Here is a 27,484-nt window from a genome sequence, read left to right as displayed (position 1 = left end):
ACAGTGGTTTAGAACGCGTGTGCTCTCCCACTGAAGGCTACTGTAGGTTTTTCAAGCTGGGATTTGGAGGAGACCTCTGGCTGCCAGGAGGGGATGCTCATGCGCTGTCCCTGAGTGGATGGTGGGTGACGGAGACGGAGCAGAGGAGTGGGCCTGAACACAGCCAGGCTGGCTTTGATGAACTGTGGAAACCCTCTGCCAGGCTGGCCTGGAAATGCCGATGGAGCCAGCCTTGGCCAGCCTGCACCCACGACCACCCTTCCTGCACCGGTCACCAGTCTACACCCCTGCTGACAAACTCAGTGCTCGGTGTTTAGTCCCAAGTCAAGGAGATCCCCATTTCTGCAATCCCCCCCTCTCTCCACAGCCACGCTCAGGACCAGAAGGAACCGGCAGAGATACCCCACTTGGCAAATGGGGAGACTTTGGCAAAGGAGCAAAAAAATCTTCTAAGCGTAGAGGCTATGCTCCGTGCCCAAGGAAGCAGGGACAGGATAGATCTGGGCATCAAATATTAAACACTGAAAACGGCCCACTTTCAAATAAATAAATAAATAAGTAGAATTTACCACAGAGGCAGAAAGGGCTCACTGGCAGACACTGGAGTCAGGTGGACACCTGCAGTTGTAGCAAATGCCAGTCAGGAACAGGCAGCGCCCGGAAGGAGCATGTTGCCTCAGCTTCCCAGTGCTGGATCCCTGGGCAATTCCAGTGTGGGCTCCTAGCGCCCTCTGCTGGCTGAGAGGGGACAGGTGTGTGTGGCAAATTCCACGGCTGTGTGCCAGTGGCTTCTCTCTCTGGAAAGTGACCTAGGACCTGTACTAGTAGGATGGATAACCCTTATTCTTCGGGTCAGTGGACATGGAGGTACCCCAGGAAGGTAATGGGGGGCAGGTCAGGCCTTGCAGCAAGACGGTTGGTTCCTCTGGTGCCCTGCTCCTGCCCATCTGCCCTATCCTTCAACATGGAGCCCCTGTCCCGCACACCACCCCTGATTGACTTGTTACCTTTATTGAAGAACATGGAAGCCATCTGTCCCATTTCCACCCGGTCTGTGATTTCAAAAAGGTTGGGTGATGAGCGTCTTTCTGTGGGGCCAGAACAGAGAGGAACCTGGTTGTTCATCAGAAGAACCCCAAGCGGGAATTCTCCAAAACAAGCCAATCTCCAAGCTTCTCCAACTCTTGAAACTTTCTCTCCCCTCACTGCTGGGTCCCCACGCACGGTGGTTAGGCGCTACATTCCCAGCCCCCAATCTAAGAGTCAGGCATGCCCCTATGGGGACAGCAGGTGTCCCTAACTCTACCAGCACAGGTTTGAGACAATGAGATAGGGTGTGTGCTGGGTGGAGTGGGGTGTGTAAGAGAGGATGAGGAGAGAAGCCTGTGGATGGACGCAGGCAGACCCTGACTATTTCAGTAACAGAGGGCAGGACACAGAGCTCTCGCAACTGTCAAGTGACACAGGGAGCCAGCGGGGGATCTGTACTCCACGGCCCTTCTACAGTGACACTCCAGAGTATGTCTGCAGGGAAACTCCCCAGGAACCTCTCTACAGAGACAGGCAGTCCTGCTGACTGGGGTGAGGGGTGGGAGCGGGTGGAGCTTGCCCAGCAGCCCAGGACTTACGCACAGACAGGATGGGCCGTTTCTCTGCCCGCTCATAGTTGTCTTGGGTGAGGATGTCACTGTCTGAGGTGGTGGAGGAGTCTTCGTCTTCCTCTTCCTGGGAGACAGTAGAATGGAGAGGAGGAGGAGGAGGAGGAGACAAAGAGAGAGCTAAGTGCACAGTGTTAGAAACCCCAGTCAACAGTGGCCTTCTGGCTCATTCTCTCCAGGTGTCCCTTGGAGACTCCTGCCATAGCAGAAGGTGGAGACAGTAGAGTCTCTGGGACAAAGGCTCAGAGTGACTGAGTGAACTCCAGGCGGCTGTGTTGGGGACGAGGTTGCAGTGCTATGACAACAGCCACCGCGTGTGTCCCTTGGGCTTTATGTGGCTACTTAGCTGTGGCCCTGGAAGCTTGCCGAGACTGCCTTGGGCACACAACGGGACGAGGGTAAGCACACACCTTGTGGGTCTCCATCCTCTTCCAGTGGAGCTGGGCGTTGGCTGCTGCCATGGCCTCCATCACGAAGGTGGTTGTCACAAAGCTGAGGGGGATGCCACATGTTAATGACATGGAAAGGTCGCGGGGGAAGCTGAGGGGATGCCACATGTTAATGACATGGAAAGGTTGCGGGGGAAGCTGAGGGGATGCCACATGTTAATGACATGGAAAGGTTGCGGGGGAAGCTGAGGGGATGCCACATGTTAATGACATGGAAAGGTTGCGGGGGAAGCTGAGGGGATGCCACATGTTAATGACATGGAAAGGTTGCGGGGGAAGCACAATCTGACTGCAGCAACAAACCCACAGCATTCTCTCCTCAGAGAGCTGCTCCCTACAGAAGTTCTGGGACGGCACTCCCTGACCAGAATCCGTGGTTTTGGGCCAGTGAGACGGTTCAGTGGGCAAAGGTGCTTGCTGCCAAGCCTGACGATGGGAGCCGATCACGGGGACCCACCCGGTGGGAGGAGCAAACCCATTCCTGCAGGGACGCGCCCGCTCACACACACTGACGTAAAAGGAGGCTGAAGTGTCACTGCGCACAGCACATGCTTTGTTTTCCTTAAAGTCACCTCCGACACCAGAGTCTGTCTCCAATGCACAGGAGAGAGGGGACGAGAGAAACCTGTGGGCTGTGCTAGGTGCTTTTATGTCAACTTGACACAGCTGGAGTTGATGGAAAGGCCGGAACCTGCATGAGAAAAGGCCTGCAGATCCGCCATAGCACACTTTTTGTTTATTCTTATTTATGAGCATCGGTGTTTGGCCTGTATGCATGTCTGTGTGAGAGTGCCAGATCTCCTGGAACTGGAGTTCCGGACAGGTGCGAGCTGCCGCGTGGGTGCTGGGAATTGAAACCGAATCCTCTGGAAGAGCAGCCAGGGCTCTCAACCTCCGAACCATCTCTCCAGACCCCTATAGGACACTTTCTTAATTAGTACTGATTGGGGAGGACCCAGCCCACTGAGGGTAACACCATCCTTGGGCTGGTTCTATAGGAAAGCAGGGTGAGCAAGCCACGGGGAGCAGTCTGTAAGCAGCGCCCCTCCATGGCCTCTGCATCAGCCCCCGCCTCCAGTTCCTGCCCTGTTGAGTTCCTGTCCTGCTTCCAAGCGTCTGCCCTGCTGAGCTCCTGTCCCACCTCCCCTCAGTGATGGACAGTGATGTGGAAGTGTGAGCCACATAAACCCTTCCCCCAGCTTGTTCTGGTCAGTGTTTCACCACAGCAATGGTGACCCCAGCTAGGACAGTGGGTGGCTACTCAAGCTGGGGTGGAGTGACATGTGGGTGACGCAGCACTGCTACTCAGAAGGGGTCTCCTGGGGCCGGTGCTAAAGTGGCGCTGGGAGGAGGCAGGCTGACTCACAGTGGGGCCTCTCAGAGCTTCTGGATGGACAGCAGGCAACTTTCACTTCTCGCGAAAACACAGACCAGCGGCCAGCTTTCTGTTACACGTTAACGTGAGGGCCATGGGGATGGACGGCTGGAGATGCATCTCGACTCTGAAATCAGCCCCTTTTCCTTTGCCAGCACTTTCATTATCTAAATAATGTGGCTCACCTTTAAATAAGCCTGTGTTCCTGGTCTCTAAAGGGAGACTGGGAATGGTACCAGACACCTGCCCACAGCCTATAGGGCAGACAGAATGCACTATGCCCCCATTCGCAGGAGATGCAGTAGACGCAGTAGACGCAGGAGACGCAGGGTGCTGCCTTCAGCGGCTGTGGCCCTGGGCACAGATCTACTTGGGCCAACATCTGTTTCCCTGCTTTTGAGGCCAGCACAGCTGTGTCCCCACACCCTCCAATCAGCGAGCAGTAAGCGCTCAGCCCTGTAGTCAGGTGGGAAAGGGCCTGCTGAGCTGCTCAGAGTTAGCCTGCCCTCCACCAGAGGGTAAGGGACAGGAGGTGGGCAGTCAAGCCTGAAGAAGCCCCAGAAAGGGCTCTCATTATCTTGCCTGACTGGATCTTCTAAGGACTCCACATGTCCATGTCTTATTGGAGGTAAAACTGAAATCAATCTCAATTAGACATAAGAAAGCTTTTACAGTTGCACAAAGTCAACTCATTGATCACACTCAAACATAAATGGGCTTAGCAGGACGGGCATGGTGGCCCCTACCTGGAGGCCTCCAACAATCACTTCCCATTCAGACGGCTGCCCCTGCTGAAGGGCCTTTAAAGGGGACACAGTGACATAACAACGAGGACCAGGGCACGAAGCACATAATGAGCCAACAGCACTCTGAGGCTCACCCCAAGGTTCCCCGAAATAAGCACACAGAGAAACCCAAAACCCTGGGTGTGGTCCCCTCCCATGAGCCTCTTCTGGGTCTGTTTCCTCCAACTTGACCTTTGTTTCATTCTTTCACGGCACCCTCCCCTCAAACCTCTGATGTGTTGCAGCCCCTCCCGCACCCACACCCCCTACTCAAATGCGCAGTCCCCCACTTCCCCAGCCCCCTCTTCCGCTATGCTTTATCTTTTTCTCTTATCAACTTGCAACTTGCTCTACAATTTTTGGGTGGCCTTCCCTACTCTGTCCCCACCCATGACGTGGTCGGAGAAGGCAGAGAGGTCTTTGTTTTAAAGTCCCAACCTCCTCGTGTGGTGTGGAGAAGTGCTGTGTCTCAGGGGAGGCGCTCCTCAGAGGTGCCTCCAAGTTCCCTCCCACTCTTTTTAGGGGCGGTGTCTACTCTGTAGCTGAGGACGACCTTCTACTCCTGATCGTCCTGCAGCTGCTCCCAGCCCCCCAGCGCTGGGATTACGTGTGTGCACCACCCCACCGGGGTCCCTTCTGTTTTATAAGATTTATCTATTTTATTTTTTATGGTTTTGTTTTGCCAGCTTGTATACACGTGCACCATAAAAACTGCATTGCCCATGGAGGTGAGAGCATTGGATCCCCTGAGCTGGAATTGTAGAAGGCTGTGTGCAGATGCTGGGAACCGAACCCAGGTCCTCAGCAAGAGCAACAAGCGCTCCGAACTGCCGAGCCATCTCTCCGGCACCCACTCCCAGGTTTTTAACATGGATTCCTACCTGGTGGAGGGGGTGGACTTGCCTCTGAAGTCCCACTGTCATGGGACTTCTGAGTGATACTGGAGTCCCTGAGAGGTGGCTGTTTGCTCTGGGGTACCAGCTGCTGCCCCTGCCAACATCTGGTTGACAAAGCAAGTGTTCCTGAAGGCCTGGGCAGGTGGGGTGGACACAAGACAGGTCCTTAAAAAACCGACTGCCCCTGTATGTGTGTATGTGCATGCGTATATACATGTATGTGTGTGGGGGTGTATATATCCATATGTATGTATGCATGTATGTATTCATGTGTGTGTGTGTACATGTGTGTGCCTGGGTGCTTTTCATTTACTTGGTGAATTATTTGAAGCAAATCCTAAACTGCAAGCTGATTCTCCAGCCAGCCGTAAGGTCTGCTAGACTCCTCTTCAGTGGCTAGGTGCTGTTTGCTCAGAGAACAAGGACTGATGATGGTCACAGAGATAAAAAGACAGTGGAGAAACTGAGTCTTACTGGACTAGCTGGCCAGAACCTTGTGAGATAGCCCAAGGCCTCGCTGGTGTCCTGGCTCAACTGCTCAGGGCTGTATAGTTGTTCTGTTAGCAGGAGGCCCTGGTGACCCTTGGATCCATTTTCCTTCCTCTGGGCCAACTAGTTTAGGACCTACTTCCCTACATGTATGGAAAACAGCAAATTTCCTGCCTCTTCCTCCAGTTCTGTCCCCAGCCCAAGAACGTGGCAGCACCCCCCCCATAGCTCTTACCACAGCTCTTACCTCATGAAGCCCAGGAATACCAGCAGGACAAGACTGACAAGCCACCCGGCGGAGGCAAATGCTTTGGGCATGGTGAGCGCGCCTGTGCCAACGATGAGGTTAAACATGTACACCAGCCCGACCTGGAACCAACAGTGGCAATGTTCAGTCAGGGCACTCATTAGTCGAAGGATGGCTTTGGGTGACATCACAACTGTGGAGGCCTTCCTAGATCTTCACCAGGGAGACAGGGGAGGAATGGCACCTGGGTCCTAAGGAGCCAGGCCCTGTAGCCAGGTGTTGGGAAGTCAGACATTGGCATGGACACCCAGAGAATGGCAGCCCTGAGACCTCCATTCGTGTCTATTTAAGTCTGTTTCCGACGATCCAAAACAATGTCATAGACAGCTGTGATCTGCTCAACCTGGCTGGGGCTTCCTGAAGACAGAGGACCATAGGCAGGACGCTGGCCCAAGGCTGACCAAGACCACTGACCTCTAGAAACCCCCGAGACGCCTGATCCCTGGAATCCCCTCCTCTACACCAGTGCTTGCCACTGCCCACCAGACAGACACTCGACTACATCTTTCTCCCTACACCAACTTCAGGGCTGTTTCGGTTCTGTTTTGTTTGAGACAAAGCCTTGTTATGTAATCCCGTCTGGCCTAGTGCTATGTAGCCCAGCCATGGCCTTAAACTCATGACAATCCTTCTGTCCCAGCCTTTCGAGCCTTGGGATTACGGTCATGCATCACCACAGCTGACTACCAAGTTCAGGGTTTAAAACAACAGTAACAACACCTGAAATAGGGTCAGAGACGGCTTAGAGGGTAAAGGTGCTTGCTGCCAAGCCTGACAACCCAAGTTCCATCCCCAGGACCCACGTGATAGAAGGGGAGAACTGATGCCCACAAGTTGTCCTCTGACAGCCAACCATGCGAGTGCATGCACAGCACACACACACACACTACATAAACAAAGATGGAAACCCCTGTGCTGTGAGTGCATGCATATGCACACACACACACACACACTACATAAACAAATAAAAATGGAAACCCCTGTGCTGTGAGTGCATGCATATGCACACACACACACACTACATAAACAAATAAAAATGGAAACCCCTGTGCTGTGAGTGCATGCATATGCACACACACACACACTACATAAACAAATAAAAATGGAAACCCCTGTGCTGTGAGTGCATGCATATGCACACACACACACACACTACATAAACAAAGATGGAAACCCCTGTGCTGTGAGTGCATGCATATGCACACACACACACACACTACATAAACAAATAAAAATGGAAACCCCTGTGCTGTGAGTGCATGCATATGCACACACACACACACACTACATAAACAAAGATGGAAACCCCTGTGCTGTGAGTGCATGCATATGCACACACACACACTACATAAACAAATAAAAATGGAAACCCCTGTGCTGTGAGTGCATGCATATGCACACACACACACTACATAAACAAATAAAAATGGAAACCCCTGTGCTGTGAGTGCATGCATATGCACACACACACACACATACTACATAAACAAATAAAAATGGAAACCCCTGTGCTGTGAGTGCATGCATATGCACACACACACACACACTACATAAACAAAGATGGAAACCCCTGTGCTGTGAGTGCATGCATATGCACACACACACACTACATAAACAAATAAAAATGGAAACCCCTGTGCTGTGAGTGCATGCATATGCACACACACACACACACTACATAAACAAAGATGGAAACCCCTGTGCTGTGAGTGCATGCATATGCACACACACACACTACATAAACAAATAAAAATGGAAACCCCTGTGCTGTGAGTGCATGCATATGCACACACACACACACACTACATAAACAAAGATGGAAACCCCTGTGCTGTGAGTGCATGCATATGCACACACACACACACACTACATAAACAAAGATGGAAACCCCTGTGCTGTGAGTGCATGCATATGCACACACACACACACACTACATAAACAAAGATGGAAACCCCTGTGCTGTGAGTGCATGCATATGCACACACACACACACACTACATAAACAAAGATGGAAACCCCTGTGCTGTGAGTGCATGCATATGCACACACACACACACACTACATAAACAAATAAAAATGGAAACCCCTGTGCTGTGAGTGCATGCATATGCACACACACACACTACATAAACAAATAAAAATGGAAACCCCTGTGCTGTGAGTGCATGCATATGCACACACACACACACATACTACATAAACAAATAAAAATGGAAACCCCTGTGCTGTGAGTGCATGCATATGCACACACACACACACACTACATAAACAAAGATGGAAACCCCTGTGCTGTGAGTGCATGCATATGCACACACACACACATACTACATAAACAAATAAAAATGGAAACCCCTGTGCTGTGAGTGCATGCATATGCACACACACACACTACATAAACAAATAAAAATGGAAACCCCTGTGCTGTGAGTGCATGCATATGCACACACACACACACATACTACATAAACAAATAAAAATGGAAACCCCTGTGCTGTGAGTGCATGCATATGCACACACACACACACTACATAAACAAAGATGGAAACCCCTGTGCTGTGAGTGCATGCATATGCACACACACACACACACTACATAAACAAATAAAAATGGAAACCCCTGTGCTGTGAGTGCATGCATATGCACACACACACACACACTACATAAACAAAGATGGAAACCCCTGTGCTGTGAGTGCATGCATATGCACACACACACACACACTACATAAACAAATAAAAATGGAAACCCCTGTGCTGTGAGTGCATGCATATGCACACACACACACTACATAAACAAATAAAAATGGAAACCCCTGTGCTGTGAGTGCATGCATATGCACACACACACACACATACTACATAAACAAATAAAAATGGAAACCCCTGTGCTGTGAGTGCATGCATATGCACACACACACACACACTACATAAACAAAGATGGAAACCCCTGTGCTGTGAGTGCATGCATATGCACACACACACACATACTACATAAACAAATAAAAATGGAAACCCCTGTGCTGTGAGTGCATGCATATGCACACACACACACACACACTACATAAACAAATAAAAATGGAAACCCCTGTGCTGTGAGTGCATGCATATGCACACACACACACACACTACATAAACAAATAAAAATGGAAACCCCTGTGCTGTGAGTGCATGCATATGCACACACACACACACTACATAAACAAATAAAAATGGAAACCCCTGTGCTGTGAGTGCATGCATATGCACACACACACACACTACATAAACAAATAAAAATGGAAACCCCTGTGCTGTGAGTGCATGCATATGCACACACACACACACTACATAAACAAATAAAAATGGAAACCCCTGTGCTGTGAGTGCATGCATATGCACTCACACACACTACATAAACAAATAAAAATGGAAACCCCTGTGCTGTGAGTGCATGCATATGCACACACACACACACACTACATAAACAAATAAAAATGGAAACCCCTGTGCTGTGAGTGCATGCATATGCACACACACACACACACACTACATAAACAAATAAAAATGGAAACCCCTGTGCTGTGAGTGCATGCATATGCACACACACACACACTACATAAACAAATAAAAATGGAAACCCCTGTGCTGTGAGTGCATGCATATGCACACACACACATACTACATAAACAAATAAAAATGGAAACCCCTGTGCTGTGAGTGCATGCATATGCACACACACACATACTACATAAACAAAAATGGAAACCCCTGTGCTGTGAGTGCATGCATATGCACACACACACATACTACATAAACAAATAAAAATGGAAACCCCTGTGCTGTGAGTGCATGCATATGCACACACACACACACACTACATAAACAAATAAAAATGGAAACCCCTGTGCTGTGAGTGCATGCATATGCACACACACACACACTACATAAACAAATAAAAATGGAAACCCCTGTGCTGTGAGTGCATGCATATGCACACACACACATACTACATAAACAAAAATGGAAACCCCTGTGCTGTGAGTGCATGCATATGCACACACACACATACTACATAAACAAATAAAAATGGAAACCCCTGTGCTGTGAGTGCATGCATATGCACACACACACACACTACATAAACAAATAAAAATGGAAACCCCTGTGCTGTGAGTGCATGCATATGCACACACACACATACTACATAAACAAATAAAAATGGAAACCCCTGTGCTGTGAGTGCATGCATATGCACACACACACACACTACATAAACAAATAAAAATGGAAACCCCTGTGCTGTGAGTGCATGCATATGCACACACACACACACACTACATAAACAAATAAAAATGGAAACCCCTGTGCTGTGAGTGCATGCATATGCACACACACATACTACATAAACAAATAAAAATGGAAACCCCTGTGCTGTGAGTGCATGCATATGCACACACACACACACACTACATAAACAAATAAAAATGGAAACCCCTGTGCTGTGAGTGCATGCATATGCACACACACACACACTACATAAACAAAAATGGAAACCCCTGTGCTGTGAGTGCATGCATATGCACACACACACACACACTACATAAACAAATAAAAATGGAAACCCCTGTGCTGTGAGTGCATGCATATGCACACACACATACTACATAAACAAATAAAAATGGAAACCCCTGTGCTGTGAGTGCATGCATATGCACACACACACATACTACATAAACAAAAATGGAAACCCCTGTGCTGTGAGTGCATGCATATGCACACACACACACACTACATAAACAAATAAAAATGGAAACCCCTGTGCTGTGAGTGCATGCATATGCACACACACACACACACTACATAAACAAATAAAAATGGAAACCCCTGTGCTGTGAGTGCATGCATATGCACACACACATACTACATAAACAAATAAAAATGGAAACCCCTGTGCTGTGAGTGCATGCATATGCACACACACACATACTACATAAACAAAAATGGAAACCCCTGTGCTGTGAGTGCATGCATATGCACACACACACACACTACATAAACAAATAAAAATGGAAACCCCTGTGCTGTGAGTGCATGCATATGCACACACACACACACACTACATAAACAAATAAAAATGGAAACCCCTGTGCTGTGAGTGCATGCATATGCACACACACACATACTACATAAACAAAAATGGAAACCCCTGTGCTGTGAGTGCATGCATATGCACACACACACACACTACATAAACAAATAAAAATGGAAACCCCTGTGCTGTGAGTGCATGCATATGCACACACACACACTACATAAACAAATAAAAATGGAAACCCCTGTGCTGTGAGTGCATGCATATGCACACACACACACTACATAAACAAATAAAAATGGAAACCCCTGTGCTGTGAGTGCATGCATATGCACACACACACACACATACTACATAAACAAATAAAAATGGAAACCCCTGTGCTGTGAGTGCATGCATATGCACACACACACACACACTACATAAACAAATAAAAATGGAAACCCCTGTGCTGTGAGTGCATGCATATGCACACACACACACACACTACATAAACAAATAAAAATGGAAACCCCTGTGCTGTGAGTGCATGCATATGCACACACACACACACTACATAAACAAATAAAAATGGAAACCCCTGTGCTGTGAGTGCATGCATATGCACACACACACACACACTACATAAACAAATAAAAATGGAAACCCCTGTGCTGTGAGTGCATGCATATGCACACACACACACACTACATAAACAAATAAAAATGGAAACCCCTGTGCTGTGAGTGCATGCATATGCACACACACACACACTACATAAACAAATAAAAATGGAAACCCCTGTGCTGTGAGTGCATGCATATGCACACACACACACACTACATAAACAAATAAAAATGGAAACCCCTGTGCTGTGAGTGCATGCATATGCACACACACACACACTACATAAACAAAAATGGAAACCCCTGTGCTGTGAGTGCATGCATATGCACACACACACATACTACATAAACAAATAAAAATGGAAACCCCTGTGCTGTGAGTGCATGCATATGCACACACACACACACACTACATAAACAAATAAAAATGGAAACCCCTGTGCTGTGAGTGCATGCATATGCACACACACACACACTACATAAACAAATAAAAATGGAAACCCCTGTGCTGTGAGTGCATGCATATGCACACACACACACTACATAAACAAATAAAAATGGAAACCCCTGTGCTGTGAGTGCATGCATATGCACACACACACACACACACTACATAAACAAATAAAAATGGAAACCCCTGTGCTGTGAGTGCATGCATATGCACACACACACACACTACATAAACAAATAAAAATGGAAACCCCTGTGCTGTGAGTGCATGCATATGCACACACACACACACTACATAAACAAATAAAAATGGAAACCCCTGTGCTGTGAGTGCATGCAAATGCACACACACACACACACTACATAAACAAATAAAAATGGAAACCCCTGTGCTGTGAGTGCATGCATATGCACACACACACACACACTACATAAACAAATAAAAATGGAAACCCCTGTGCTGTGAGTGCATGCATATGCACACACACACACACTACATAAACAAAAATGGAAACCCCTGTGCTGTGAGTGCATGCATATGCACACACACACACACACACTACATAAACAAATAAAAATGGAAACCCCTGTGCTGTGAGTGCATGCATATGCACACACACACACACACTACATAAACAAATAAAAATGGAAACCCCTGTGCTGTGAGTGCATGCATATGCACACACACACACACATACTACATAAACAAATAAAAATGGAAACCCCTGTGCTGTGAGTGCATGCATATGCACACACACACACACACTACATAAACAAATAAAAATGGAAACCCCTGTGCTGTGAGTGCATGCATATGCACACACACACACACACTACATAAACAAATAAAAATGGAAACCCCTGTGCTGTGAGTGCATGCATATGCATACACACATACTACATAAACAAATAAAAATGGAAACCCCTGTGCCGGGCGGTGATGGCACACGCCTTTAATCCCAGCACTCGGGAGGCAGAGGCAGGTGGATCTCTGTGAGTTCGAGACCAGCCTGGTCTACAATAGCTAGATCCAGGACAGCCTCCAAAGCTACAGAGAAACCCTGTCTTGAAAACAACAACAAAAAAATGTGAAAATCCTGACACATAATTCATGTGCTATAAAATTTAACTCAAAAGGCATCACCAGACCCTGCTCAGGTTACCTTGGGCATGACAGTGCACCTCTGGCCTTCTGAATTATAAGTCAGACTTTTTATAAGTGACTGTAAGTGTCTACAGCAAACACATTTTCTACTTGGCTGGGGTCAGTTTTATCACTGGCACTTTGAAGCCAGCGCGTACCTGGCTAGTATAAATTAGCTAGCTCAGTTCTGCTCAGTCCCTCATTCAACCATTACTGAGCCTCCTGCGGGTCTGGTCCTGTGCTTGGAGATGGGGATTCAATGGCACTAGACAGATACACCCCTTCACCTGATAAAGCTATCTACAGACCACAGAGACCATGGGGATGGTGACAGAGAGCACACTGTGAGAGAAATGGAATGGAGACAGGAACTGTGGCTTTGTTATGAGAGGTGATGTAGAGTGCTTTAAATAAGTGCTACCTCGGCTGGCTCTGGGGGCCCACTCTCGCAAGCCCAGCTTTGGGGCTCTAGGGGGGAGGATCCAGGTCTGGCCAACCTAGGTTTCCTGGTGAGCTTTTGGAAAAAAGAAAAGCATGAGCTGGTGGGAGGGCTCAGCAGGTCCAAGCCCGTACTGAGAAGCCTGACAGCCTCGGGTGGATCCCTGACCCTGTGTAAGGGTGGAGAGAACCAACTCCCCGGAGTCGTGCAATCCCCTGCTCTGTGCGCCTCCCTCCTTCACAAGGAAATAAGGACAAGGGAAGGGACTTCAGGCACAAAAGTCTACAGGGAGCGGTGGAGGTGTTGAGGTTCAAGGGGACACTGAGACAGATGGTTGGGGCAAGGACTTACGAGTATTAATGCCATGGACAGACAGACAGACAAACGACAGCATGGTGATGGCTCTGAAGAGAAGAATCTGAGCCCCGTGGCACAAGCGGGGGTGTCTTTCAGCTTTTATGATGGGGATGGTTTCCCAGTGTAGCCTGCAGCCAGGCTCTCTGACTGCCATGCTGGGGACAGGAAAGGGGGTGGGGAGTGTGTGGCCACCCACATTTCCAGTTTTGATGAAACGCAGCATGTCCTTAGGTGAGACCCTGGTACTTAGACGTCTGTTAGCTAGGGGTTTACAATGTCCAGATCTGTACAAGGGGAAGGCCACTGCAGGGACCATGGTCTGAGCAACAGCAGAGTTTAACATGGCTCTCTTACAGGTGTCTGAGTGGCTGAGGTTAAGTGAGCCAGGCCATGGAGGACACAGGAAGTGTGCTTCCTCATGGAAGCAACAGAGGTGCTATGTTTTGGAGGGTGTTAAGCAGGTATGACAGGCAGGACAGGGCAGAGGTTCCTCCATCTGCATCCTAGCTGAGGTCGTTTCCAGGTTTAACTAGAATTCTATTCTAGGAACCACAGGTCAGGATGTCCTAACTAACTTATCTTAGTCTTTGTGAAAACTGCTTGTTTGTGCGGAACCTTCTCCAGATAACCGCTTATCTTCTATCTGTTAAAAATGCTTGCTTCAAACTGCTTACGCCACAAAGCCCCCCCACCACACTCCACCCTGCGGCTGCTCAGTGAGATGTCTGGATGAGGTTTCTGCCCTTAAAAACCCCATGTTCTGGACACGGGCCACACCTAAAGTGTCCCCCCCCGCCCCCGCCACATCCCTGCCACTTGGTTGGCTGGAATAAAAACTTTCACTTGGTCACACGCAGTGTCTGTGTGGTCATCTCTGGTGGGCCCCCTGTAACAGGGCACTGACAACAGACCCCGGCTGACCCCTAGCATCTGCTGGATTCCCCGAGGCTTTGCTCTCCGCCTGCCACCACTCCAAGAAACGCCAAGCAGGAGTGAGAACCTTATGAAAACAATTTGAGTGAGGCTTTCTCACGGTAGAAATAAGGAAAAGACAGAGGGCTTTAAGAAAGCGACAGTATTTAGGCAAAAACTTTATGGGAGAATCAAGTAGTCTATGAAGCATTTGTAGAAGCTGGGCTCCTTTAATCCCAGAACTCGGGAGGCAGAGACAGATAGATCTCTGTGTTTGAGGCCAGCCTGGTCTACAGAGCAAGTTCCAAGATATCCAGGGCTATACAGAGATACCCTGTCTGGAAAGACAAAAACAAAAAAGCATTTGTAGGGTAGAAGAGACGGCTCAGTAGTTAAGAGCACCGGCTGCTCTTCCAGAGGACATGGGTTCCATTCCTAGCACCACATAGCAGCTCACAACCATCTATAAATTCAGTTTTGGGTGATCTGGTGCCCTTTTCTGGGTTCTGTAGGAACCACAATCATCTGATACACTTACATATATTCACGGAAAACACAAAATTTTAATTAAAAGAATAAACTAGGAAACAGAAGCTGTCCTGTTTTGTTGCTATTTTTAGGTCCAGAGTAAACACTGTGTGTCCGTTGGGAACTCAGGGGGCAAGGCAGGATTCCTTTGCCATCTGTGGGTCTCAGCAGTCTGGTAACATATTAGATCCTCTTTACTTTGGGGAAAGGTTTCAATGAACACCGGTCATGAGGAACCGACAAAAGGAAGCTGTTCTCAACTCAGCCACAGGCCAGGTCAAGAGGAGCTGTGCTAAGGGAAAAAGAGGTCACATGACAGTGGGAAAGCAACCTCCTTGGAGGGGCGGCAGAGAGTAGACGAAGGAGTAAGACCCTGCTGTGTTCCCTGGAGAAGCTTACACAGGCAGGCTCACCCAACTCGTCTGTGGCTGAACTCGGGGAGCCCAGCCCCAGGAGCCCCAAACCCTAGTTCAGGGTTCTATCTGCCTCTCCTCCAGCCAGAAGACACCCACGACACCACGCACCATCTCCTGAAGAGCCCGTCTGGTGGCAGTCAAAGGACTCAGAAGGCTGGCACGGTGTGTGAGTCTGTAGGGTTGGGGAAGACGGCTCCGTCAGTAAAGCCGTGCAAACACGAGGACTTGAGTTTAATCCTGAGTACACACAAGGAAACCTGGGGGTCAGCGGGGCGCGGAGGAAGAGGCAAGTGGATTTCTACGAGTGTGAGACCAGCCTGGTCTAAATAGTGAGTTCCAGGACAGCCACTGCATAGTAAGACTGTTATCCCAGCACTAGGGACACAGGAGGACCCTTGGAGCTTGCTGCCCAGCGGCCAGGCTGAACTAGCAAACTACAGGTTAAGAGCACTTACTCCTGTTGCACAGAACCAGAGTTTGGTTCCCAGCACCCACGTCAGGCAGCTCATAATTCGCTTCTTGCCTCCATAGGCACCTGCACTCATCTTCATAGACAGACACACAACAGGGTTTTAAAGTAAGAATAATTCCGCCAGGCTGTGTTGGTGCACGCCTTTAATCCCAGCACTCAGGGGCAGAGGCAGGTGGATCTCTGTGAATCTGAGGCCAGCCTGGTCTACAAAGTCAGTTCCAGGACAGCTAGGGCTGTTACACAGAGAACCCTGTCTTGAAAAATGAGAGAGACAGAGAACAATTCTAAGGAGACTGGGAAGAAGGGGGAGGGGAGAGAGAGAGGGAGGGAGGTGGCAGCAGCAGGGGTAGTTGGTGGTGGTGTGCAGCTGGAGAGATGGCTTAGTCGTTAAGACCACTGGTTGCTCTTTCTGAGGATCCAGGTTCAATTCCCAGCTCCCACATGGCAGCTCACAGCCATCTGTAAGTCTAGTTCTAGGGGCTCTCATGGCCTCTTCTGGCCTCTGTGGGCACCAGGCACATGGTACACAGGCATACATGCAAGCAAAATATTAAAAACAAAAACCAACTCTCTCTCTCTCCCTCTCTCTCTCCCTCCCTCCCTCCCTCCCTCCCTCCCTCCCTCCCTCCCTCCCTCCCTCCCTCTCTCTCTCATCCTTACTCTAGGGTGGTGGATGAAGAAACCCTAAGGTGGTGGGTGAGGCGGTGGAACGGGAAGGAATACAAGAGCCAGAGGCCGTGGGCGGCTACAGGGAAACAGCCCTGAATTCACAGTGGTCGTGACAGCTTGCACAGGACCTGTGCAAGCTCAAATGTGACGAAATCCCAGCTCGGGGGGAAGGAGGGTACTGAATCAAGTAACCATCGGCAACTGAAAGCTGCTGAATCAGTAGCCCCTGGTAAGTGACACGTGACACATGCTCCAGTAGAAGGCCACATGTCCCAGAATGCATTGGTAACACAAACTGAACTTGATAGATTTTTGTTTTGTTTTTTTAAAAAAGGACACAAAGGAGCGGGTAGGGAAGCAGGATGGATCTGGGGGGAGGAGGAGGTTAGTATGTTCAAAACACATTGTACAAAATTCTCAAAAAGACTAATTAAAAAAAAAAAAAGACTTGGGGCTGTAGAGATGGCTCAGAGGTAAGAGGCTCAGAGGCTGCTCTTCCAGAGGTCTTGAGTTCAATTCCCAGCACTGTATAATAATGAATACATGTAATGAGATCTGGTGCCCTCTTCTGCATACATGCAGCACTGTATAATAATTAATAATTAAGTCTTTAAAAAAAAAGACTCCTGGGAGCTGGAGAGATGGCTTGGTGATAAAGAGCACCTGTTGCTCTCACAGAGGGCCCTAGTTCAATTCATGGCACTCACGCAGTGGCTTAAAATCAGATATAGCTCCAGTCCTGCGGATGGGGGGTGGGGGTCTGACGTCCACTCCTGGCCTTGGTGGGCACTGCATGCATGTGACCTATATATGCAGCCCAAATATTCATACACATAAAAAATAAATCTTTAAAAGAAAACTGAAGATTACAACCATGGACACCTCCTGGCTAATACTGCCCATCGCCATTTTTCCCACACCTCTCTCTACTATTAAGACTTTAAAGACTTATTTATCTTATTTATATAAGTGCTCTACCTGCATGCACACCAGAAGAGGGCACCAGATCTCATTACAGAGGGTTGTGAGTCACCATGTGGGTGCTGGGAATTGAACTCAGGACCTCTGGAAGAGCAGCCAGTGCTCTTAACCTCTGAGCCACCTCTCCAGCCCCTACTCTTAAGATTTTAAAAAGCAACATCAACAACAAACCCCAGCACTTGTTTATGGCAACTGCAATGACCTCGGATAAAATAAAAGCACATATAAAATGCAAGAGAAAAAGAGGGATCTGGGGGAGCAGGGCTCCTGTGGCACGCACGCCTAACTGTCCCTTTTCCTATGGACACACGGTAGCCGGCGTCAAGGGTCACTTGAGCAGGTGGAAGCACAAGAAATGGGGACATAAACCACTCTCCTTCTAGAACTCAGTCACGGCAATGACTCATTTCCTTGTCTCTCAGTTTAGTTATTGTAAGAAGAAGCAGGAACTGTGTCAACTTCTGGGGACAGTGAGGACATCTTACTGCTGACAGAGGAGACTAGCAAGTACCACACGACTGCACAAGCAGGCGGGTCACTGTCCCTTCCGCTCCAGCATTCAAGACAGACCTCCCCAGGTGAACTACAGAGGTGAATACGAGGGGGGCAGAGCAGCTGCTGAAGCTGGGAAAATTCTAGAAAAGGAGGCTCCGTGGAGGAGAGCCGCTTTCCGTGGCGATTAGCCGGCAGCGGTGTGAGTCAATGCTGGTTATTCACAGGATCACCTCCAGCCTCACATCTAGTTAAGGCCCCCCCGTGCTGTAATAACCACAACCAGCGGGCTGTTATGCAGAGAAGATAAACTGAGTGTGGGGGGACCGAGGGGGGGCCATAGACTCAAAGCAGGGAGAAATCAATCGCTCTAATTGGCATCATTGCAGCCTCTACCAAACTGCAATTGGAAGTCTCTGCAGTTCACTGCCTCTTTCAACATCCCAGACCATAAAAGTTGCGAAACTTAAAATTCAGCTAAAGACGAAAGGGGATGCAGACTGCTGAGGTGGACGGAACTCTAAGACAACAGCTGTCAGTGACGGCCATCTCCACGGCAGAGCTGAGAGCAATCGGTAGAAGTCCGAGACACACATTATGGGAGACTAGCAAGTTGGTTGTGTTTGGCTTGACGCTGTCTGGACCTGGAGAAACAGCTCAGCACTTAGGAGCCTCTGCTGGAGTGGGACCAGGGTTCATCCCTACTGCTTGAACCGGCTCTTTGGAGCCCATTCTCTTTGCAGGGTTACCTAGCTCGGCCTAGATACAGCAGGGAGGGCCTTGGGCCTACCTCACAGCGGTGTGCCAGACCTCACTGACTCTCCATGGGAAGCCTTACCCTCTCTGAGGAGTGGATGGGGGGGGTGAGGGGAAGGTGGGGGGAACAGGAGGACGGGAGGGAGTGGGAACTGGGATTGGTATGTAAAGTGAGAAAAGACTGTCTCAAAATCTCAAAAAAAGAGATTAAAAAAAGAGCACCCGCTGCTCCTGCAGAGGCCTTGAGTTCAATTCCCAGCACCTACACTGGGCAGCTCACAACCACCTGAAACTCCAGCTCCAGGGCTCTGGTGCCCTCTTCTGGATTTGGCAGGCATGCACATATCCACTCACAGAGGAGTCATTAAAAAGTAAAAACTTTAAAAAATACCAACTAAACAAAAAGGGGAATGAGCCTGAATTTTTGTTTTGTTTTTCGAGACAGGGTTTCTCTGTAGCTTTGGAGGCTGTCCTGGAACTCACTCTGGAGACCAGGCTGGCCTCGAACTCACAGAGATCCTCCTGCCTCTGCCTCCTGAGTGCTGGGATTAAAGGCGTGCGCCATCCCTTCAAGACGAATATTTATAGTCTGAGCGCCAAGACGGCTGAACCCTGAGTTCAGCCTAGGAAGTTTCGGTCTCGTTTTTCACGAGGGTCTACCTAAACCAGGACAGTCACTAACACGGCCCAGGGACGACAGTGGCTTCTCCAGATACCAGGGGCACCACGGTGGGCAGAGCACATTGACGGAGGAAAACTCACATAAGGAGAATAGAGCTCCCCGGTCTCTGTGATTTCACCCGCCATCTCCACAGAATGAGAAGGGTTGGCCGCAGAGGCTGCTTCCGTGTAAGGCCAGCACGTGTGCGAGCTGCGGCTCCTAAGACGAAAGAGTAGAGCTTAGTTTTCTGATGGACCGAGATGGGGATGGGGAGACTTGCGGCCTGCCTCTTTCCCCTCTAGTCCTTTTATCTCGAGACCCCTTGGCCTCAGGGTCTGTCATGACACCGCCTTGGTGGGACGTAGCTCCCTGGACAAGCCCTTCTGACTTCACTCTTGCTATGCAAAGCACTTCTGCTCACACCCCAAGTGGCTGAGGAGCCTGCGAAGCCACTAAGCACCTCTAACCTAAGGTGCGTATGTCAATTTCATTCCAGTATCTGTGAGCTCACTACTATACACGACAGCTCGCACAACGGTCTGCCTCTCCACCCACAGCAGAGAAAGAGTCGGGGTTTTCCTAGGGCGCCCCTCCATCCTAACTCCTTGCCCCAAAGCTGCTTTTAAATGGGGTCCCCTGCTCTCTCACCTGGACTTCTACCCTACCTTAGGGTCCCCCCACCCTTAAACCTCCCTCCCTTCTCAAGACCCCAGCTCTGAGCCTCTCCCTCCCCTCCCTCCTGGTGAGGCTCCAAAATTCAGATCAGCCTCCACCGTATGCTACCCTCCCGCCCGTCCCAGACCTGCAGCACAGCTAGCTCCTGGCCACAGTGGCCACCGCCTCCAGTTCTGTTGCTGCCACCCGGCGCCAGCTGTCCCGCACCAGGGCCCGCTGCGCGCATGCGCATGCTCCCCAACCCCGCCTCCCAGGAGAGCGCGTCGGGAGGGGCACGCGGTTCTGATTGGGCGCCTCCCGGGGGCGTGGCCGGGATTGGGCCCAGCGGCCGCCGTCTGCGTGGCGGAAGTGGCGGGTCCGCGTCCCCCGCGCATGCGGAAAGCCTGGCTCTCTGGGAAGAGGCGCTGGCGCCTGTTGTTGGGGACGCCCTTCCTCGGCGGGGGATGGGTGTGAGCTTGGCAGTTTGCACTTTAAGGCTGTTAAGGGGTCGAGGAACAAGTGTCGAGCCAGGCAAAGGGTTGAGGCTTTGGAACTTGGTGTGGGGTTTGGGGACCAGAAACGGGGAGGGCCAGAGCCGGGTGGCGGGGAGGCTGGAGGGAAGGTTGGAAACAGGCTTGAAGAGGGGTGGGCTCCCCGCATCGGAATCCTGATTATGAGGCGCTCGGGTTTGATAGATCTAAGTTCTTGGGGGTAGAAACCGCAGCCAGTACTTGGCCAGCCCCTGAGATGAGAACCGAGGATTGTTGACCGTTTTGGTTGTTGTTTTTTTTTTTCCTGGCAAGAGTTTTAGGAACTTTGTTCTTTCACGTATTTGTGAGGAAAAGGCAGAACGCCCCCTTGTTAACATATCCCCAACTCTGCAGGAAGAGCCTGAGTTTCCACCCTACGTGGTAAAACACTTGGGGCTCAGAAGTCTTTAGCTCGCCCACCTGTAGGCAGCGGCAATGAGGCTGAATCAGAACACCGTGCTGCTGGGCAAGAAGGTGGCCCTAGTACCCTACACCTCCGAGCATGTGCCTAGGTAACTGTTCACCTGGCTGGGAGCAGTTGTAGCTGCGTGGGTGGGGCAGGGGCTGTTGGAAATGGGCGCAGTGAAAAGGCCTTTCTCAGTTCCTAATCTCAGAGTCGGTTTTGTTTATTACTTGTGCGGCGCTGCAACGCCTTTGATCCCAGCACTATACCCAAAGAGGCAGAGGCAGGTGGATCTGTGAGATTGAGGTCGGGCTGCAGGAATGGCTCAGCCATTAAAGGCTAGGCTCACAACCGAAAATATAAGAGATTGAGGCCAGCCTGGTCGACATAGTAAGTTCCAGACCAACCAGGGCTCCATAGTGAGGCCGTGTCTCAAAGGGGGAAAAGTTACACTCAGGAAGAACTCATTTCCCCTTTTTTTTCCCCCCTTTTCACCTCTCAGCTTCCTTCTTGGCTTTTCCAGTAGGAACTACATCATCTAGGTGTGTGTAGCAAAACACAAAGAGGTGTCTTCTTCCCCTGTTCTAAGTTGCTGATGGCATTTCCTGGTATCAGATGTTGAATGTCACATTATTTTGATGCCTACTGTTTAAAAGGCCAGAAGTGAGTTGCAGACACACTTTGTGGCGTTCGTTAGCAAATGTCTGGTACATTGAGAAACTGGCTTCGTAGAGGATGTGTGTGTGTTTGTGTGTGAGATTATCAATAGTTTTGCTTTGGAGAGGTCTCTGGCACCCTGTCTTGTGGAGGTCTGCCCAATCCTCCTTGCTGAGGCTGGCTTGGCATATACTTATCCTCAGGAATTGGAGGAATGCTTGGCTTTGCGCTGGCTGGGTGGGAAGCTGGGCACATCGGGCTGCCCCTCTCTGCTGCTGCTTGGGGAAAGCCTTTTCTGACTGGCCATATCCTTCTCCTTGAGTCTTCTCCCGGTACTGTGGGGCCAGATCCCAGCCTTCCACCTCATCTCAGAGGGCACAAACCCACACTGTGTGTTTGTTCGTAACTTTACCCTTCATAGCTCTTTGGAATTTTGGCGCCGACAGACTGACACTGGTCTCTTTCCTCAGACAAAGCCCGAGCACTCATCCTCTCCAGAGAGGGTCTCCTGTAACCCAGGCTGGCCTCCAACTCTTGATCCTCCTGCCTCCTGCCTCCTCCTCCTCCTCCTCCTCATCCCAGGCTATCCCTCCCCAGCGAAACCACCCTGTTGAAATGGTACCACTCATCTAACTCCGAGTCTTTGCTGCCCCTCCCCGTCCCCGCCCCCAGGTACCACGAGTGGATGAAGTCAGAGGAACTTCGGCACCTGACGGCCTCAGAGCTGCTGACCCTAGAGCAGGAGTACGAGATGCAGTGCAGCTGGCGTGAAGACGAAGACAGTGAGGGGCACCCCCACCCCCAGGGCGGCCTCCACTTCTCCTTCCTTTCTCCCCTCCCAGCCACTGGCCCGCTCAGGGGGTCACTAAACGGTGCCAAGACGTTTGTCAGCTGCTTACACTTGAGCCACTTGAAGTGGTGCCTGTGGCTGGCTGCACTGTCCTGTTTCCTGAGCGGGCACCCGGCTTGGAGGGGTTTAGAGAGGATAAAGCAGTTTGGTTTCTAGCTGTCAATCTAGGATTTGCTCTCCTGTCCCTTGCTCCTTTGAGTTCAGACGCCTCTTGGACATGTCCGTCTCCCGCGCTTCAGATCAAAGGCGGACTGGGAACTGTGTACCAGGCTCTGGGCCCCTTTTCTCCTGCTGTGCTCTGACTTGGGTGGGAACCCCATGCTCACCTCTTTCCTGGGAAGACTGCAGGCCCTAACCGTCACCTCCACCCTCAGAGTGCACCTTCATTGTGCTGGACGCAGCAAAGTGGCAGGCCCAGCCTCGGCCTCCCGAAGAGAGCTGCATGGTGGGAGATGTGAACCTCTTCCTCACAGATCTGGAGGACCCCACCTTGGGGGAGATCGAGGTCATGATTGCAGGTTTGTCCCACCTGACCCAGCCAGAACTTCACAGAGCTTAGTAGGCGCCCAGGGGTAGCTCAGTCAGCTGTGGGCAGCTAGGTCTTGACTGTCAGCTTGCTATCCTGTCCCACACCCGGCATAGTGATCAACCCTTGGGTTCATGCTTTCTCCCATATGTCTTGGTATGAACTTATCCTGTGTGTGTGTGTGCTGGCGTGAGGGCGTGTGTGCTTGCGTGTGTGTATGTGTGTGCGCGCGTGTGCACGAGTGCTTTTATTCCTCATATGCCATCTTTCTAGGTTTTGTTTTTTGTTTTTGAAGTTTCTTTGAGACAGGGCTTCTCATCAGCCTGGAGCTTGCCAGGTAGACCAGGCTGGCTGTGCCTCCCCGGTACTGGGCTCCAAATGCATGCAGTTACACCTGGCCTTTTACACGGGTTCTGGGGATCAAACTCTGGTCTTCCTTGCAAGCCCTTTACCACCACCGTCTCCCATCCCTTAACCCCCTGAGTTTCTAGTCTCCAAAACTCCATCTGTTGTATGCTTAGGAGGGGATCCTCCAAAAAGAAGCGATTCAGAAGCTGTGGAGGAGCCCCTTCTGCTCCTAAATCTTTGGTCCTTCGCTTCTCCCAAGAGCTCCCTGGTGAAGGGAAGGGGGGCCTCAGATTGCTGGGATCCTCATGCCTTCTCTCGCTGCCTGTGCCTTTCTTTTCCGTGGGCAGACCAGTGAGCTAGTGCCTGTAAAGTGTACTGGAGCCTGGTCCCTGGTCCCAGCAGTGTCCTTTCTCCTAGAGCCCAGCTGTAGAGGCAAGGGCCTTGGCACCGAGGCGTCTCTCCTGATGATGTCCTATGGTAAGACAGAGCTGACTACAAGGGGGTTAGTCTCAGCTGAGCCTTCTTCAGGCACAAGGGAGGAGGCAGGTGGCAGACAGGGGCAGGAGGGCTAGAGGAGAGGTTTTCATTCTATCGCTGGGGCAGGAGGGCTAGAGGAGAGGAGGTTTTCATTCTATCGCTGGGGCAGGAGGGCTAAGGAGAGGAGGTTTTCATTCTATCCCTGGGGCAGGAGGGTTAGAGGAGAGAAGGTTTTCATTCTATCGCTGGGGCAGGAGGGCTAAGGAGAGGAGGTTTTCATTCTATCCCTGGGGCAGGAGGGTTAGAGGAGAGAAGGTTTTCATTCTATCGCTGGGGCAGGAGGGCTAAGGAGAGGAGGTTTTCATTCTATCCCTGGGGCAGGAGGGTTAGAGGAGAGAAGGTTTTCATTCTATCGCTGGGGCAGGAGGGCTAAGGAGAGGAGGTTTTCATTCTATCCCTGGGGCAGGAGGGTTAGAGGAGAGAAGGTTTTCATTCTATCGCTGGGGCAGGAGGGCTAAGGAGAGAAGGTTTTCATTCTATCGCTGGGGCAGGAGGGCTAAGGAGAGGAGGTTTTCATTCTATCGCTGGGGCAGGAGGGCTAAGGAGAGGAGGTTTTCATTGGAGGGCTAAGGAGAGGAGGTTTTCATTCTATCGCTGGGGCAGGAGGGCTAAGGAGAGGAGGTTTTCATTCTATCCCTGGGGCAGGAGGGCTAAGGAGAGGAGGTTTTCATTGGAGGGCTAAGGAGAGGAGGTTTTCATTCTATCGCTGGGGCAGGAGGGCTAAGGAGAGGAGGTTTTCATTCTATCCCTGGGGCAGGAGGGCTAAGGAGAGGAGGTTTTCATTCTATCCCTGGGGCAGGAGGGTTAGAGGAGAGAAGGTTTTCATTCTATCGCTGGGGCAGGAGGGCTAAGGAGAGAAGGTTTTCATTCTATCGCTGGGGCAGGAGGGCTAAGGAGAGGAGGTTTTCATTCTATCGCTGGGGCAGGAGGGCTAAGGAGAGGAGGTTTTCATTGGAGGGCTAAGGAGAGGAGGTTTTCATTCTATCGCTGGGGCAGGAGGGCTAAGGAGAGGAGGTTTTCATTCTATCGCTTGCCTTCTCCCCAATAACTCTGGAGGAGTAACAAAGCTCGGTCTGACCAAGTTTGAGGCCAAAATTGGGCAAGAAAATGAGCCTAGCATCCGGATGTTCCAGAAACTTCATTTTAAGCAGGTAAGGGCGTCCAGTGGGGGAGGCCTAGGGAAGTAGAGCTGCTGGTGTTAGAACTCGGCTCTAACACTAGGTCTGCTCTCCCGGCTCCTACAGGTGGCTGTTAGCAACGTCTTCCAGGAGGTGACGCTCAGACTGGCAGTGAGTGAGGCAGAGCGGCAGTGGCTTCTGGAGCAGACCAGCCACGTGGAGGAGAAGCCCTATAGAGCTGGCTTGGCAGAGCCTGTGACAGCCACCCTGTGTGAGCAGAATTGGAACTACCCACTCCCCAGGCCAGACAACTGCATCGGGGATAAATGTGCAGTGTCTTCAGGCTGATCCAGGCCCTCCTAAGCCTGCCTTGGCTCCTTCCTGTTCCCAGCCACAAGCGGACCGTGGCTGCACGGAACAGATAGACTACTGGAGTCCACCGAGGCTATGGTGGAAGTGGGAGCTGGAAGTCGGAAAGCCTGCCTTTCCTGGGATCCCGGTGGAGTAAAACACGCGTTTGGGCATCTTCCCTGGTTCCTTCCTTCATCCTCCTGGTGGCGAAGGCTGGGGCAGGGCAGGGCAATCCTGTTGTCATAGGTGGCCTGTGAAGGGGGGGCTGGGCTGCCTGCTGGCCTTGGTCCTGCCTTCAGCTTTTTGGAGCCAGACAGGTCTGAGGGAAGAACTTCTGGATAAAGCTCCTTGTATCTGGGGAGCAACCCTGTGGGCGAAGCCTGGAGCCCACTACAGGTGCGAGAACCAGAGGCCACTGCTCTTCCTGTCAGCGCATTGCCTTCTGTCTCCCGGCAGCTGCATCCAACCGGGCCATTAGGGGGCAGCAGTGGCACAGGTTTGGGATGTCCAGGCAAAGTTGTCTAGGGTCTACAGAAGGGTGTCACATTGTGTGTCCATCCCCCTCCCCCTGCTTTTGACTTCTAACTGTCCCCATACCCTGAGGTAGTCAGCAAGAAAGGCCAGGCATATTTTCAAAACAACTCTGACAGAAGTTAGAGTGCATTTGTGAGATGGCTCTACATAAAGTTATTGCCAAGACCTCCAGCCCCTGCTCTTGGCATCTTATCCCGGATTGCAAGGGGAAAATCTACTATTCAAAATGCCTAAATTTGAGGCAAAGCTTGTTAATGGCTCCTTTTGGATTCTGGTCCAGACCTTAGCCAGGAGTTCTTGTCCAGCTTAGAGCCAAAGGTCCCTCACAGCTTCTCCACCCAGCAGGTGAGGTAGGGAGAGGCTCCTTCAAGCCTGGGGGCCTCCTCCTGGGGTCAAAGGGTGGAAGTGTGTGTGGACAAGGGAGGCCAGGCCCAGCTGAGCAGGCACGTACAAGGCACAGGTACTGTGATAAGGGCTCGGGATGGTTTAAGGCTGCTGAGACGGCCCTTCCCCCAGCCCAGAGAGGGCTCCAGGGCTTCTCGCCCAGAGCCATCGTCTTCCTCATCTGTTCCTTTCAGCCCGGCAGCCTGGCTCTGAGTGGTCACACTCCCCTTCATCTTTGAACACCTGTCCTAGGGCCTGGTCCAGCAGCTGGGTCTTCAGGGGCCTCCTGGTAGAAAGGCAGTATAATATATTCCCCTTTGCAAGGTCCCTTCCATCCCACCTCGACACACAATGTGCCCTGCAGCTAAGTGGACTAGTTTTCTCCTGTGCTGGTTATCTGCCTTCCAATCCATTGGGCAGATAAGGGAGGGTGTCCGCAGCAGACTGCTGAGAATCCTGTACTCCTGGGGGGGGAAGGGGGAGCACACAGAAGACAATAGGATGGGGAGGGGGAGGCATGGACGATGATAACAGGACGGGGGGGGGGGGGGCCCACAGACGATGATAACAGGGCAGGAAGCCTGAACCCAGCTCTGTAGTAGTAAGACTTCACTTGGAGCACACGTCTGGAATGAGGAGCCTCAGAGCCCGCTCAGCACGTGGACCTCAGCTTCCTCACCC

At 50.7% G+C, this 27,484-nt stretch overlaps 2 protein-coding genes across 5 annotated transcripts in view; one reads left to right on the top strand and one right to left on the bottom strand.

Moving 5' to 3' along the window:
* The window catches only part of Tmem104 (transmembrane protein 104), a 65,064-nt gene extending 44,243 nt beyond the window's left edge, over nucleotides 1-20,821 (bottom strand). The window contains exons 1-6 of the mRNA XM_005069945.4: nucleotides 20,714-20,821; nucleotides 20,013-20,130; nucleotides 5,900-6,021; nucleotides 2,069-2,150; nucleotides 1,629-1,725; nucleotides 1,008-1,088 (exon numbers count right to left, since the gene is read on the bottom strand). Of these exons, the coding sequence (XP_005070002.1) occupies nucleotides 1,008-1,088; nucleotides 1,629-1,725; nucleotides 2,069-2,150; nucleotides 5,900-6,021; nucleotides 20,013-20,057 (427 nt within the window). The 5' untranslated portion in view covers nucleotides 20,058-20,130; nucleotides 20,714-20,821. The remainder of the gene's footprint in view (nucleotides 1-1,007; nucleotides 1,089-1,628; nucleotides 1,726-2,068; nucleotides 2,151-5,899; nucleotides 6,022-20,012; nucleotides 20,131-20,713) is intronic.
* A 99-nt stretch (nucleotides 20,822-20,920) lies between these two features.
* Nucleotides 20,921-26,058, top strand: Nat9 (N-acetyltransferase 9 (putative)). Of its 4 annotated transcripts, none has more exons than XM_013113148.3 (7): nucleotides 20,921-21,033; nucleotides 21,450-21,607; nucleotides 22,828-22,937; nucleotides 23,380-23,523; nucleotides 24,297-24,356; nucleotides 25,473-25,567; nucleotides 25,661-26,058. In XM_013113148.3, exons 2-7 carry the CDS (start codon nucleotides 21,531-21,533, stop codon nucleotides 25,880-25,882), a joined length of 708 nt encoding a protein of 235 aa, XP_012968602.1. In that variant the 5' UTR covers nucleotides 20,921-21,033; nucleotides 21,450-21,530; the 3' UTR covers nucleotides 25,883-26,058. The 4 variants fall into 4 exon arrangements, with proteins under 4 accessions (XP_012968602.1, XP_040605968.1, XP_021082764.1 ...); XM_040750034.1 differs by having other exon boundaries at nucleotides 20,945-21,096; XM_021227105.2 differs by having other exon boundaries at nucleotides 20,945-21,103.
* The last annotated feature ends 1,426 nt before the right edge of the window (nucleotides 26,059-27,484 follow it).

This window comes from Mesocricetus auratus, unplaced genomic scaffold, assembly GCF_017639785.1.
Source record: "Mesocricetus auratus isolate SY011 unplaced genomic scaffold, BCM_Maur_2.0 Super-Scaffold_100007, whole genome shotgun sequence".
NCBI classification, from domain to species: domain Eukaryota; kingdom Metazoa; phylum Chordata; class Mammalia; order Rodentia; family Cricetidae; genus Mesocricetus; species Mesocricetus auratus.
This window is presented reverse-complemented; position numbering and strand designations above follow the sequence as displayed.

Bases quoted from the DNA above. Each gene is read 5' to 3' on its own strand.
- Nat9 (XM_013113148.3), top strand. From the start codon at position 21,531: ATGAGGCTGAATCAGAACACCGTGCTGCTGGGCAAGAAGGTGGCCCTA. The intron at 21,608-22,827 runs GTAACTGTTCAC...CCCCGCCCCCAG, and splicing joins ACCTCCGAGCATGTGCCTAG to GTACCACGAGTGGATGAAGT. The intron at 24,357-25,472 runs GTAAGACAGAGC...ATAACTCTGGAG, and splicing joins TCTCCTGATGATGTCCTATG to GAGTAACAAAGCTCGGTCTG.